Source organism: Pogona vitticeps, chromosome 2 (assembly GCF_051106095.1).
Source record: "Pogona vitticeps strain Pit_001003342236 chromosome 2, PviZW2.1, whole genome shotgun sequence".
In the NCBI taxonomy this organism is placed as follows: Eukaryota; Metazoa; Chordata; class Lepidosauria; order Squamata; family Agamidae; genus Pogona; species Pogona vitticeps.
Window position 1 is genome coordinate 30,114,301 of NC_135784.1, and position 14,130 is coordinate 30,128,430.

General features: G+C 42.6%; 1 protein-coding gene across 1 annotated transcript; it reads left to right on the plus strand.

Annotated features, from left to right (window-relative positions):
* Nucleotides 1-1,758: 1,758 nt before the first annotated feature.
* LOC110091632 (C-type lectin domain family 2 member B-like) lies at nt 1,759-13,780 on the plus strand. The gene is made up of 3 exons (XM_078384044.1): nt 1,759-6,807; nt 8,281-8,516; nt 11,184-13,780. Exons 1-3 carry the CDS (start codon nt 6,694-6,696, stop codon nt 11,380-11,382), a joined length of 549 nt encoding a protein of 182 aa, XP_078240170.1. The 5' UTR covers nt 1,759-6,693; the 3' UTR covers nt 11,383-13,780.
* The last annotated feature ends 350 nt before the right edge of the window (nt 13,781-14,130 follow it).

Sequence of the window (14,130 nt, forward strand, 5' to 3'; positions counted from 1 at the left end):
TAGATTGGTTCTTCTTTGTTTTGACCAGACAGCTACAGTATCTGAAGAAACAGTTGGAGATCCAAGTCATTAGTTTGATCCTGTCTATAGAAAACTTGTATTCTTATATTGTATTCTCTGAACCCTTGAATGCTCCCCACAAATGCTTAGTAATTATTATTAAAAAGCACTCTGGTATCTCTCTGGGTCAGATGCTGCATCAAAATGGACTGTATGGATACTTGAAAAGTCCCCCCCCCCCAATAATTATTGGTTTGGGGACAAATAATAATAGGGGGTTTATTATACAATCCTGTGAATATTCATCCCCAGGTAAGTCCTGTTGCATTAAAAGTTACCTTTTCCAGGTATGTGTCAATAGGTTTGCAGCTCCAGTGTAGTAGTTCAGAGTGTGATCAGATGGCAAGAAAGGATTGTGTGCGGTCATGCTGGAAACAGGCACTTTGCTGGGAGCGATTTTCATTAAAATGACTCTTTTTCCCCATGCAGGAATTGCTTCAGCATAATCATAGAATCATGAAGTTGGAAGGGGCCTGTAAGGCCATCAAGTCCAACCCCCTGCTCAGTGCAAGAATACAAGTCAAAGGATATCTGCCAGGCGGTTGTCTAAATTTCTCTTGAATGCCTCCAGTGTTGGAGCGCTCACTGCCTCCTGAGATTACTGGTTCCACTGTCCTAGTGCCCTAGTAGGATTTTTTTTCCTGATACATATTCAGCCTAAATCTGGCTTCCTTTAACTTGAGCCCATTGTTGCATGTCCCACACTCTGGGACGACTGAGAACAGATCTTGCCCCTCCTCTGTATGGCAGCCTTTCAAATATTTAAAAAGTGCTATCATACCACCCTTCTATCTTCTTTTCTCAAGGCAAAAGATGCCCAATTCTTTCAACCTTTCCTCATAAGGCTTGGTTTCCAGCCCCCTGATCCTCCTTGCTGCCCTCCCCTGAACCTGTTCCAATTTGTCAGCATCCTCCTTGGAAGCAGTTAGCCCTCTGTGCTTCGGCACAGAGCAGAGCGGAATGTGTAATCATGTGGGAAATCATTCAGACCAGACTGTGCCACAAACAGAGCAAAATGTGACCTGTTTCCCCCTTACTGATCTCACCCTTACTGTGCAGCTTTATACCATCTTCCCTGACAATGGGCCTTGTTGAAATCAATGTAATTTGCTTACATATAAGATTGTGGTTAGGATATGGTTCTCAACATGCTGTTCCTTCCTGTAGATAAAAAAAATGGGAAAGATTTATTTGGGGAATGTTTATAATTGTGATCAGTATTAGTACCAGGTGGCAGGACCAGGTAGGCTCCTCTCTGCCAGGAACCTGAAAAACGATCTGTGAACCGGTTTGTTTTTCAGTGGGGTGTGTGTGTGATGGTTTGTGGTTCATGTGTGCCCATGAATCACAAACCACAGGTTTTCCAGTTGGTGCCCAACTCCAATCCATTCCCATTAGTGTGCCTTGTACCATGATTCTGTATCTTAGTAGCGTTATGGAATGATGCATTTCTAAAAGTGGACACATTTCCAGGTAAAAATATACAAGTGGGCCCCCAACCCACTGGACCATATGTGTTTCAATATATACAGGAGAGCATATTCTGGAGGCTGACTTGCGACATATTTGAACAGAAGGGGGATGGCATCTGAACTACCTTCTGGGACAAGACCATCTTCGATTTCATTTGAGGAGAGCCCTACCCATGGTAAGTGGTGGCTTCCAGGAGACGGGTAGCAGGGAACGCAAACGCTTCAGAGCCAGGAGCAATCAATGTATCCATCTCGGGTCTCTCACCTTCTTTTCTTTTTTGTTTTATATTTTCCCAACATCCATTCTGTTGGTCCCAAACAATTTTTGAGAATTTTTCCATTCTACTGTATTTTTCCATGTATAAGACTATACTTTTCTCTAAAAACCTTAGACTAAAAATGAGGGCTGTCTTATACACGGAAGTAAGCTGAGGAGAGAAAAACCAAGTGGAGGGGAAAGCAAAGATCAAAGTGATCCTGCAGTGCTTTGATCCCTTTCCCTCTACACTTGCTAAGCCCCACTTAGATTTCTTAATTTTGGGTTAGAAAAGTGAGGGGGGCGTCTTATACATGGGGGCGTCTTATACACGGAAAGTATGGTATATTGTTTGGTAAAGTTTTTTCAAAGTGTGCATGAGTGTTTGTACATAGTTTGGTAGACATTTCTCCACATACTTGCATTTTCCTTTGCACTTTTGCCTAATATGCACATTTGCCTATTTATTATTATAATTCATTTTGGTCCTTTTCAGTGATATACACAGAGTTGCATACACTTTTTCATAATACACATCATTTTGGTAAACTTTTTTTAAAATTTGGAAAGATCCATGTCAAACCTTGGAGAATTGCATATTTCAAAGAGCAACTGATTTTCTTTGCATTTGCATTAGTCTGAATGTGTGAAACACTGAGGCCCTGGACGCGCAAGGGAAATGTGATGTAGTTATCCACTAGTTATGTTTGGTATTTTTTTTCCTGGTCACATGATGCAGAGTCAAGACTAAGACATTCTCACAGTCAGTGGTGTAAATGTGGAACATTTCCCCATCTCCAGGAGGGTTGTGTTATTTTGTACCTTTATTGTACTGGTGCATTCCCTACCGAGACTATGCACGGCCTGCCCCATGTCTTGTCAGAATCAAAGCTAGGAAGGTGGATGCCATTACTGCAGCATACACATTATTTAAAATATATATATCTGTGCCCAATACATCAATATGTTGGTAAACATATGTCACTGGGGGGGGGGCACAGCCATTACATCACTGGCGAGTAATTATTATTTTTTCCTGTGGGAAGATATATTGAAACATAGTATGCCACTGTCACTGGGGTGTTTGTGTGCGATCGCCCGTCCTGCTGCGCGGATATCCTGCCCTTTGTGTGCAATGCGTTTCTGAAAGAGCAGCCAGAACAACCGAGGGACACTTTCCTAAACAGAAACCCCTTCCCGATCAATGTTCCCTCTAATTTCCAACCCTCATGTATTAGTCTGCCTCCCCCACCACCACTGTATCGGGTTCCATTGCAAAAGGAACGAAAGGGGCTGGAAACGATAGCTCTGAGTACATAGGGGAGGAGAAAAGCTATTTGGAGAGGAGAAAAGTTAAGCCACTCACTCATTCACGCACCCTAGAGGGAGACTTGTTTCTGATACATTGATGTATCGCTAAATATTAATTTTATAAACAGGTGCCATGGTATTGTTGTTGTTTAGTCATTAAGTTGTGTCCGATTCTTTGTGATCCCATGGACCAGAGCATGCCAGGCCCTCCTGTCTTCCACTGCCTCCCGAAGTTGGGTCAAATTCATGTTGATACCTTCGGTGACACTGTCCAGCCATCTCGTCTCTGTCATTCCCTTCTCCTCTTGCCCTCACACTTTCCCAACATCAGGGTCGTTTCCAGGGAGTCTTCTCTTCTCATGAGATGGCCAAATTAATGGAGCCTCAGCTTCAGGGTTGATTTCCTTCAAAATGGATAGGTTTGTTCTCTTTGCAGTCCAGGGGACTCTCAAGAGTCTCCTCCAGCACCACAATTCAAAAGCATCAATTCTTCGGTGGTCAGCCTTCTTTATCGTCCACCTCTCACTTCCATACATCACTACTGGAAAAAACATAGATTTGATTATGTGGACTTTTGTCGGCAAGGTATGTCTGTGCTTTTAAAGATGCTGTCTAGGTTTGTCATTGCTTTCCTCCCAAGAAGCAGGCATCTTTTAATTTTGTGGCTGCTGTCACCATCTGCAGTGATTATGGAGCCCAAGAAAGTATAATCAATCACTGCCTCCCCTTCTATTTGCCAGGAGGTGATGGGACCAGTGGCCATGATCTTGGTTATTTTTATCTTGAGCTTCAGACCATTTTTTGCGCTCTCCTCTTTCACCCTCATTAAGAGGTTTAATTCCTCCTCACTAACTGCCATCAGAGTGGTATCATCTGCATATCTGAGGTTGTTGATATTTCTTCCGGCAGTCTTAATTCCAGTTTGGGATTCCTCCAGTCCAGTCTTCCGCATGATGTATTCTGCATATAAGTTAAATAAGCCAGGGGACAATATACAGCTGTGTCATACTCCTTTCCCAATTTTGAACCAATCAGTGTTTCCATATCCAGTTCTAACTGTTGCGTCCTGTCCAGCATATAGATTTCTCAGGAGATGGATAAGGTGGTCAGGCACTCCCATTTCTTTAAGGACTTGCCATAGTTTTCTGTGGTCTACACAGTCAAAGGCTTTTGCATAGTCAATGAAACAGAAGTAGATGTTTTTATGGAGCTCTCTGGCTTTCTCCATAATCCTGCGCATGTTAGCAATTTGGTCTCTAGTTCCTCAGCCTCTTCGAAATCCAGCTTGTACTTCTGGGAGTTCTCGGTCCACATACGGCTGAAGCCTACCTTGTAGGATTTTGAGCATAACCTTGCTAATGTGGGAAATGAGTGCAATTGTACAGTAGTTGGAGCATTCTTTGGCACTACCCTTCTTTGGGACTGGGATGTAGACTGATCTTTTCCAGTCCTCTGGCCACTGCTGAGTTTTCCAAACTTGCTGTTATATTGAGTGTAGCACCTTAACAGCGTTATCTTTAAAGATTTTAAATAGGCCTTTCTCCCAAGTGAGACACATTTAAGTGTCTGCAGGTCAGGTGGAATTCCCAGAACGGAAAACTATGGGATTTGTAGTTCAAGAAGTCAAGAATAATTCCATGGCTAGTTGCAAGTGCCTACCCCTGCCCTATTTGCTTCAAGTGTGTGGTTGGGTTCTTTGGGTTGCCTCCTGTTGGGTTCTTTCTCCATCCCACCCATCCTTCACACTTACCAGGCTTTGCTGGGGAGGAAGGCAGGAGAACGGAGAGTCATCCAATTTCTGCAAATCTCTGGGCATTGTATTAGAATCAGTGGAGATTTCGTGGGTCAGCTCCTCTACAAGCTCTACTTATTCAAATGGGTCTTCTCTGTGACTTACAACAGGATTTTGGCCAAGAAGTGCCATGATCCAACAAGGAGTAAAAAGCAGCCCTCCCAAGCACCTGTGCACTCTAACCACTACTCCATGCTGCCTTCTCCACCTTGCTGCATGGGAGGCTTCTCATTGGAAGAGTGATGGGTGATGAAGCTGTTAATAGCACAGACTCCCCCAAGATAGAGTTGCAAATGTGTTCGTTTTCCTTTATGTTCTAGTTCACCGTCAATGCTGGAAATTTGCTGTGGATAAAAAGAAATTTATTTACTGTGGTGGCTTCATCATAGTCCTGGTTGTCATTGTCGTTGTAACTGGTAAGTTGTCCAGATTCTGTGACGCCGTCTTAAAGGAGCGAATCAGGAAATGTGGCACCCTTCTCTCCGGTGTTGTGGTTACCATGTTGGACTTATTATATTATTTATTTATTATTGGATTTTTATCCCGCTCTTCTAGACAGAAGTCGACTGAACTTTGCGAGTTGTCACCCATCCCAAAAAAGGAGAAACTTTGCTAAGCCATGGGATAATATAAAAATGAACCTAAAAGAGCCAAGTGCATTTAACTAACAAATCACAGAAAGAAAGACTATGCAACTGGGGCTTCTCCTGGGTTCTCCTCTATGCTCATTCAAAAGACTGGGTCTATTTGGGAGATAACTGTGGCTGAAGTTGTGCTCACCAGGAAAACCTGGTCAAGTCCTTAGCGACTCCTGTTGTAGCACACAATAATAAGCTTTACAGTGGTTGAACATAGTACCCACTCTGTTTCTCGTCTGCTCTGGTTTATTTACTATTTACTAGATACAGTGGTGCCTCACTTATCCATTCCAGGAAAATCGCTGTTAAGCGAAAACATCTTAAAGCGAAATGTAAAAGCCCATTGAAATGCATTGAAAACTGTTCAGTGCGTTCCATTGAGCTGAAAACTCACCGTCCAGCGAAGATCCTCTATACGGCGGCCATTTTTGGTGCCTGTATAGCAAGGAATCCGTCCCTAAACACAGCAGGGAGCCATTTTAAGCACCCGGCGGCCATTTTGAAAAACCGATGATGAGCTGTTTTTGATCGTTGTAAAGCGAAAATTGGTTCCCGAAGCAGGGAACCAATCATCGCTAAGCGAAATTCCCCCATTTAGACCATCCTTTTGCGATCGCAAAAACGTCATCGTAAAGCGGATTTGTCATAATACGGGGCAATCATTAAGCGGGGCACGATGTACAGTGCAGTTTCAGGCGGTATAGGACAACTGCTTTTTCCCCCACCTACATTCTGTACCCCCTTGGTATTCCCCCAACAGCCCTGTATGTCTGGTCCTGCCTTCCTCTCTTCCCATTTTATTTCTTCCTAGGATTGTCACACCCAGTCCCTGAAACACTCAACAGCAACAGGGTGCACACCCAGCCACACCACAGCATATTCCACTGTGTTTATCCACACGTCCTATTAAAACATGGGGAAAGTGCTACAAACTTGGGCGTGTGAGACAAATGAGCTAATCTGCAGCAATTGCTTGTTCCCTGGTTTATTGCAATGGTGCCGTTTCACGTCCCACGTCATCCTTGCCTTATTCTCACTACTTCTCAAGGTGGCATGGGGGGGAACCTGGCTGGACAATAACCCTCTGTTCTTTCCTCAGTTTTTCTCACAAAACATTTTGGACCAAGCTGTGCGTTCAGCTCCCCTTGTCCCCCTTTATGGATTATGTTTGAAGGGAAGTGCTATTACTTTTCCAAAGAAGGGAAAAACTGGACTTCCAGCCAGACTTTCTGTTCATCGTATGGTGCTTCCCTGGCTAGGATTACAACAGATGAGAAGGTGAGAGGTATAATTACTTCATTTGTCATTCACCGCTTCTCTGTGATTATGGTGTTGCTAAAGGATTTTCTGTTTAATCTGCATTTAATCTGTTTTAAACTGTTTTAACACTGTTTATTAGCTGCCTTGAGCACTATTTCTTTTAGTAAAAAGACAGATTAAAACTAATAAGTACAGTGGTGCTTGCAAGACGAATGCCTCGCGGGATGAAAAAACCACAAGACAAATGGTTTTTTCGATCGCTATGGTGCCTCGCAGGATGGCTTCTATGGCCGTGCTTCGCAAGATGATTTTTCTTTCTGAGACCGATGCCTCGCAAGACAAAAAAATTTCATTCATCTTGCGAGGTTCCCATAGGAATGCATTGCAATGCATTCCTATGGGAAGCTGCTTTTCGCAAGACGATTTTTTCGCAAGGCAGTGCTTCTCGCGGAACGAATTACATTTGTCTTGCAAGGCACCACTGTATAATAAATGTAAATACATATATAAAATGGTGTTCTTTTACTGACATCATACCCAGCTCTTATTAGGCAGCACAAGGAAATGGAAATATATGGCTGTGGCTATGTGTGACACAAGGCATGTCATATGTAATGAATGGGAGATCCTAGCAATTGTGGGTTCAAGTAATAAGTGTGGTGGTGGAAGCCACCATCTCTCTAGTTAGCTGGTTTGGAGTTTTGTTTTTTTTTTTCAAAGGTATGGGTTCATGGTGCGGACATGAATCTTATAGACTGTCATTTTCAGCCAGAAACAGGGAACATAGACCAATTTTATTCTTGCAGTGTGGTTTCTGAAAAGAGGGTCTGGGATAGATCCTATGAGAAGTCTAGACAGGATTCCCTCCCTTTGGTGATTCTTGATCATTTTTTTCTGGGAGAGATACTAAGCTGTGTAGGATTTTTAGAGTCCTCCACAGAATGGTATCTTTCCTCCTCAGGATTCACTACGAAAGGCAAATTGCATAGAATTTGACCATATCTGAGGCAGAGAAATGGGTGGAAATTGGTGAGGGGACGAAAAAGGAGATGGGGGTCTCTTTTCTATGAGAGGGTGGAGGATTTCTCTCACGTAGAGAAACATTTTGGTAGGAAGGCTCAACATGTCATGCTTGCTTATTCTCAAAACAAAAACAAAACAAAAATCACCAAGAATGAGAAATTTTGTAAGTGCTCATCATATCCTTTTTTCTGGTTCTTAATTTTGCCATCTTGGACAGTATTAATTATAATAATTGCACTATGCTAGTTATTTTTTTTTACATTGTTTAATGTGTTTTCATTTTTGTAAGCCGCCCCAAGTAGACGTTGTCTAGAGGGGTGGGGTAAAAAATGAATGAATGAATGAATGAATGAATGAATGAATGAATGAATGAATAAATAAATAAATAAATAAATGAATAAATGAATAAATAAATAAATAAATAAATAAATAAATAAATAAATAAATAAATAAATAAATAAATAAATAAATATCTCCAGTACATGGCCTATCAATGTTGCTCCTTGGTTCATGTACATTTTAGTGAATGCTCGCTGCTTCTGGTTTATAACGTATAAATGTTGCAGTACACATCTTTCTTATACTGGACTATTCTGGTCTTCAAAGGACTTTATCATGTGGCTAAAAGGCAAGACTCCCTACTGGATTGGACTCAGGAGAGACAGAGACCAGTCTTGGAAATGGATAAATGGAGAAAATGCAACGTGAGTGCTCCTTCCCTTTTGATCAGCAGTGTTGTGTAAGGAACTGGGCTGTAGTTATCCCTGCCGACAGGATCAAAACCAGAATGTTCGAACATTGGCAGGGTCCATGACATTATTTGCCATTCCCTTCATACTTCCTAATTCCCTTTAAGTTTGCCAGCTGTCCTGACAATATTTTATATTGTTTTGTTTGTTTTTGGCTATGTCCTACTCCAGTTGAAATGTAAGGGGCACATGGAGGAATTGATCTCCCAAGCTCTACAGCCAGCCCCCCCCCCCAAATTATTTTGAGTAGTGAAATCCTCTACAAAATGGAACTAAACACACAGAGAGAACTTTCTTGTGGTGTTATTATTTATTATTGCCTTTATCTTTAATTGTTAGTTAAAACCAAAGCAAGGATAGGGAATACTGACATATGTAAAAAATTTTGGTACAGTGTTTATATCCATCCTTTCCCCCAAAGCTATACAAATGGCCTTCCCTCCCTCTATAACTTAATGCGTAAGTAGAACATGGTCCAGATGATATAACACACATGGGATATGCAAAATGACATGCATTCAGTCTCTATCATCTTCAGCTGAAAATCATTTCAGAGAATAAATCTGGAGAATATATCTGCTTAAGAGCTAATGCTGGTTGGAACAAAATAATTAACAAGAAGCCAACACTGATTTGTCAAGAACAAATCCTGCCAAACTAATTTGATCTTGTTCTTTGATCAGGTAACCCCCCCCCCCCCCGATAGACAGAGGGAATGCTGTAGATGAAATATATCTTGACTTCAGCAAAGCTTTTGACCACATGCCCCATGATATCCTGATTAGCAAGCTAACTAGGTGTGGACTGGATAGATCAAGGGTCAGGTGGATACAGTACACAGTTGGCTATAGAATTGTACTCAGAGGGTGATGATTAATGGATCCTCCTCTAACTGGGAGGAGGTAACAAGTGGGGTAGCACTCAGTCCTGGGCCTGGTGCTCTTCAATATTTTTATTAATTATTTGGATGAGGGAATGCTTGTCTAATTTGCAGATTATACCAAATTGGGCGGAATAGGTAATACCCTAGAACTGGGGTCTCCAACTCTCGGTCTGCGGCCTGGTACCAGGCTGTGGCTTTGGCAGGATTGGGCCACAGAGGCAGATCTCTCACCCCCTGGCACACATGCCTCTGCACACACGCAAGAACACCCCCACATGCATGCATGGGTGCCTCCCACCTGCACATGGACCCCACCCCCCAACCAGTCCGAGGTTCGGAAAAGGTTGGGAACCACTGCCGTAGAAGACAGAAACAAAATTCAAAATTGACCTTGATAGGATGGAGCACTGGGTCGAAAGCAACAGAACAAAATTCAACAGGGATAAGTGCAAAGTACTGCACCTCGGAAAAAGAAACCAATTGCACAGTTACAAGATGCAGGATACCTGACTCAGCAAAACTGCAAGCAAGAAGGATCTTGGAATTGTCATAGATCACAAGCTAAAAATGAGCCAACAGTGTGATGAGGCTACCAAAAAGGCAAATGCTATTTTAGGCTGCATTAATAGAAGTATAGTTTGCAAATCCCGCAAGGTGCCAGTCCCGCTCTATTCAGCACTGGTTAGGCCTCACCTTGAGTATTGTGTCCAGTTCTGGACACCACACTTCAAGAAGGATGCTAAAAAAATTGAAACAAGTTCAGAGTAAGGTGACAAGGATAATCAGGGGGCTGACCAAGCCTTATGAGGAAAGGCTGAAAGAATTGGGCATGTTTAGCCGTGAGAAAAGAAGACTAAAGTGTGATATGATAGCATTTTTCAAATACAGTGGACCCTCGACTTACAGACGGCTCGATTTACAGACTTTTCGAGTTACAGACTTCTCTGGCTGTAAAATTTAGATTCGACTTGCAGCCAGAGAATCGACTTACAGAGCAGAAAAAAACCAAAATGGAATAAAAATAGAATAAAAATCACTGGTTATGGGATTAATCGGTTTTCAGTGCATTGTAGGTCAATGGAGATTCGACTTACAGACTTTTCGACTTGCAGCCACCATTCCAATACGGATTAATTCCTTAAGTAGAGGGTCCACTGTACTTGAAAGGTTATCATACAGAGGAGGGGCAGGATCTGTTCTCAGTCATCCCAGAGTGCAGGACATGCAACAATGGGCTCAAGTTACAGGAAGCCAGATTTCGGTTGAATATCAGGAAAAACTTCCTAACTATTAGAGAAGTAGGACAGTGGTGATTGCTCCAACACAGGAGTTGGTGATTGCTCCAACACCGGAGACATTCAAGAAAAACCTAGATAATCACCTGGCAGATATCCTTTGTATTCCTGCACTGAGCAGGGGGTTGGATGTGATGGTTTTGTAGGCCCCTTCCAACTTCACTTTTTGATGATTCTATCATTTAGGGCTAGGTGGAGTTACAGTCTGATATAGAGGGCAGCTTCAACAGTTCAGAGTCAGGAGCAGCTTGGAAAAGTTACTTTCCCAAGTATCTTCAAGTATCCTGCAGCCAGCTGAACAAAGCTGCTATTTGAAGCTCTGATAAAATGGATTGGCAGGAAAGAGAACGCAGTGAAATGATCTGAATGGCCCTTGGTTCTTCAACTGCGACTCCGCTGCAGGTAAGAAAAAAAAACACCTTCTTTGTGTTGTTTATGTTGTAGACTGGAAGTCATCGGGAACGGTGGCGACTGTGCTTATCTGACGGATGACTTCAAAGCCAGCTCATCCAGGTGTAACACCGAACACTCCTGGATCTGCCAGAGACGTGTTGGAGCTGCAGGTCCAGCTATTGAGTGGAAAACAGATGGGGCACAGCTCAGTAGACCGCGCAATCCTGTGGATGGCATCGGAGCTCACTGACATTGGCACCACTTAGTTGTAGTTGAGAGGCTTGCAAGCCTTCAGATTCCTCAGCCTCTCCCATGTGACCTTTAATCCGCACCCAACCTTTTCTCTTTCTGCCTTCCGTGGTGGTGAAGCTGTTTTCCTTGGGGTCAGAAAAGATCACATCCCACTTTGCAAGACCTGAACTTGACCTTACAGAATGCCTTTCGGCTGCCATTATATCAGTAAGTGTAAGGTAAAGTTAAAGGTTCCCCTTGACAATTTGTCCAGTCGTGTCCGACTCTTGGGTGGTGGTGTTCATCTCTGTTTCCAACCCATAGAGCTAGCGTTTGTCCGAAGACAATCTTCCGTGGTCACGTGGTCAGTGCGACTAGACATGGAACGCCGTTACCTTCCCACGGTGGTGGTACCTATTTATCTACTCACATTTTGCATGCTTTTGAACTGCTAGGTTGGCGGGAGCTGAGACAAGTGACGGGCACTCACTCTGTTGCATGGATTCGATCTTGCGACTGCAGGTCTTCTGACCTTGCAGCACAGAGACTTCTGCGGTTTAATCCGCAGTGCCACCACATGTAAGTGTGCACGGTAAAATTAAATTATTACATAATAGTTATCTGCACTGACACTTTCCCAGATTCTGTTTAAAACGGAAACAGCTTCAACCTTATAGTTTTCTATGCACTTTCCATTTTAAAATTGCCCCTTGAAAAACTAATAGTGGTAATAGTAAACATTGTTCTTATTACACATTTAAGCACTGCAGAGGAAAGTCCTGCATTAAGATCCAAACATTAAAATGGATCCAAAATTTACTGTCTGACAGAATATTCCAGAGAAGGATGCTGGGTAACTAATAGCAGGCTGCTGAGTCAGGGTGGCTGATGCAATCAGTTGCTATAAGGGTGAAGCAATGAAGTCATCTCTCTCCTGATTGCATGGTAAACGTATAAATGGACCATACTGTACCACATGTGACCTCTTTTTCCTTCCTTCTGACTAGCATTTTGTGAGTAAGAGAACAGAGCTGAGTGCTGCTGTTCTGTGCAGTGGTTAAACTGCTGTACTGCAGCCAAAACTGTGCTCACGACCTGGGGTTCAATCCCAGGTAGCCGGCTCAAGGTTGACTCAGCCTTCTATCCTTCCGAGGTCGGCAAAATGAATACCCAGATCACTGGGGGGGGGGGGCAATGTGTAGCCTGCATAACTAACTTGTAAACCGCCCAGAGAGTGCTTGAAGCACTGTGGGGCAGTATATAAGCAGCACACTTTGCTTTGCTTTCACTATGTTAGATTTTCTGTATATTTGTAAATTTAAGGTGGTGGAACAAATATCCTGGTATCTGAATTCTTCTTGAACCAATCTACTGTAGTGACTCTAGTGGTTTTACACCAACACACAACTCTGACAGAAAGGCATTCGGTTGTGTTCTTCAGTCAGATCTTCGAAAGTTGCTTTTTAATAAGTAATTAGAGTTACAGTAATGTGCAGTGTCATCCACTACTTTAAGAGTAGCTAACTACTCTTTGGGGGCCCTTAACTATCTTTTTCTCCCTTATCTGTGGGGTCAGTATCCACTAATGCACATCCATGGTCTGAAAATATTAAAAATATTAAAAGAATAATCCTAGAAATACATATTTCTAAAGGTGAAGTTGCCAAAATTGTCTACTAGAAGTAGAGAAATATTTTTCTACACTGTCATTGCCAGAACTGGCCAGTAGACACCATGCTATGTATAGTGTTTGCTATTAAAATAGCATTCTCTATAATCCTAGTTTTTCAGCATCCGGAGTGGTGGCGGCGGTCTTGGAACTGATCCTGAATGACTATTGGGGGGGGGGGGTTCCTACTACATTTAATGACCTCCCTTTTTACAGTAACATTTTTATGTTCTGTTTTCAGTGCTCATAGGCATAGTGTATAAAAGTGGCCTCATTCATTTTTAAAATAAAATTTAAAAAAGAAATAGTTCTGAGATTTGGGAAAATAATGAACACACTGCCTTGTACCTCTGCTGTCTTCAAAGCTCAAAAACATAGGAATGATGTGTGTGTGTGTTTTTAAAAAAAGGAACATCACTTTTTTTAAAAAAGAATCTTGATGAAACAGGCTAACATATAGTTTGGTTCCAGTAAAGGGGTGTTCCTAACCCCAACCCCCTGTCACAAAGCATCAAGCAAATATCCAAGTTCCAGTGACATTCTTCTACCAGTGGATATAAAACAAAAATGTTTGCCATTACTTAAGCTAATGATGATACTGCCTGTAGCTGTTACAGCATTAGAAGCATACAATCCTGTGTGTACAGTATGTTTGGCTAGATGGCAACCTGACTCTAGTGTTTAGGAGTGCAACATCGTAGTCGTTTAGTCGTTTAGTCGTGTCCGACTCTTCGTGACCCCATGGACCAGAGTACGCCAGGCCCTCCTATTCTCCACTGCCTCACGGAGTTGTGTCAAATTCATGTTGGTTGCCTCGCAGACACTGTCCAGCCATCTCATCCTCGGTCATCCCCTTCTCCTCCTGCCATCACACTTTCCCAACATCAGGGTCTTTTCCAGGCAGTCTTTTCTTCTCATGAGATGGCCAAAGTACTGGAGCCTCAGCTTCAGGATCTGTCCTTCCAGTGAGCACTCAGGGTTGATTTCCTTTAGAATTGATAGGTTTGTTCTCCTTGCATAAGATTGCATGTAGGGAAGTGTATTGTACCCAGAACCTGTGTTTGAATAGATTGTTACATACATTACTTGTTTTACTGT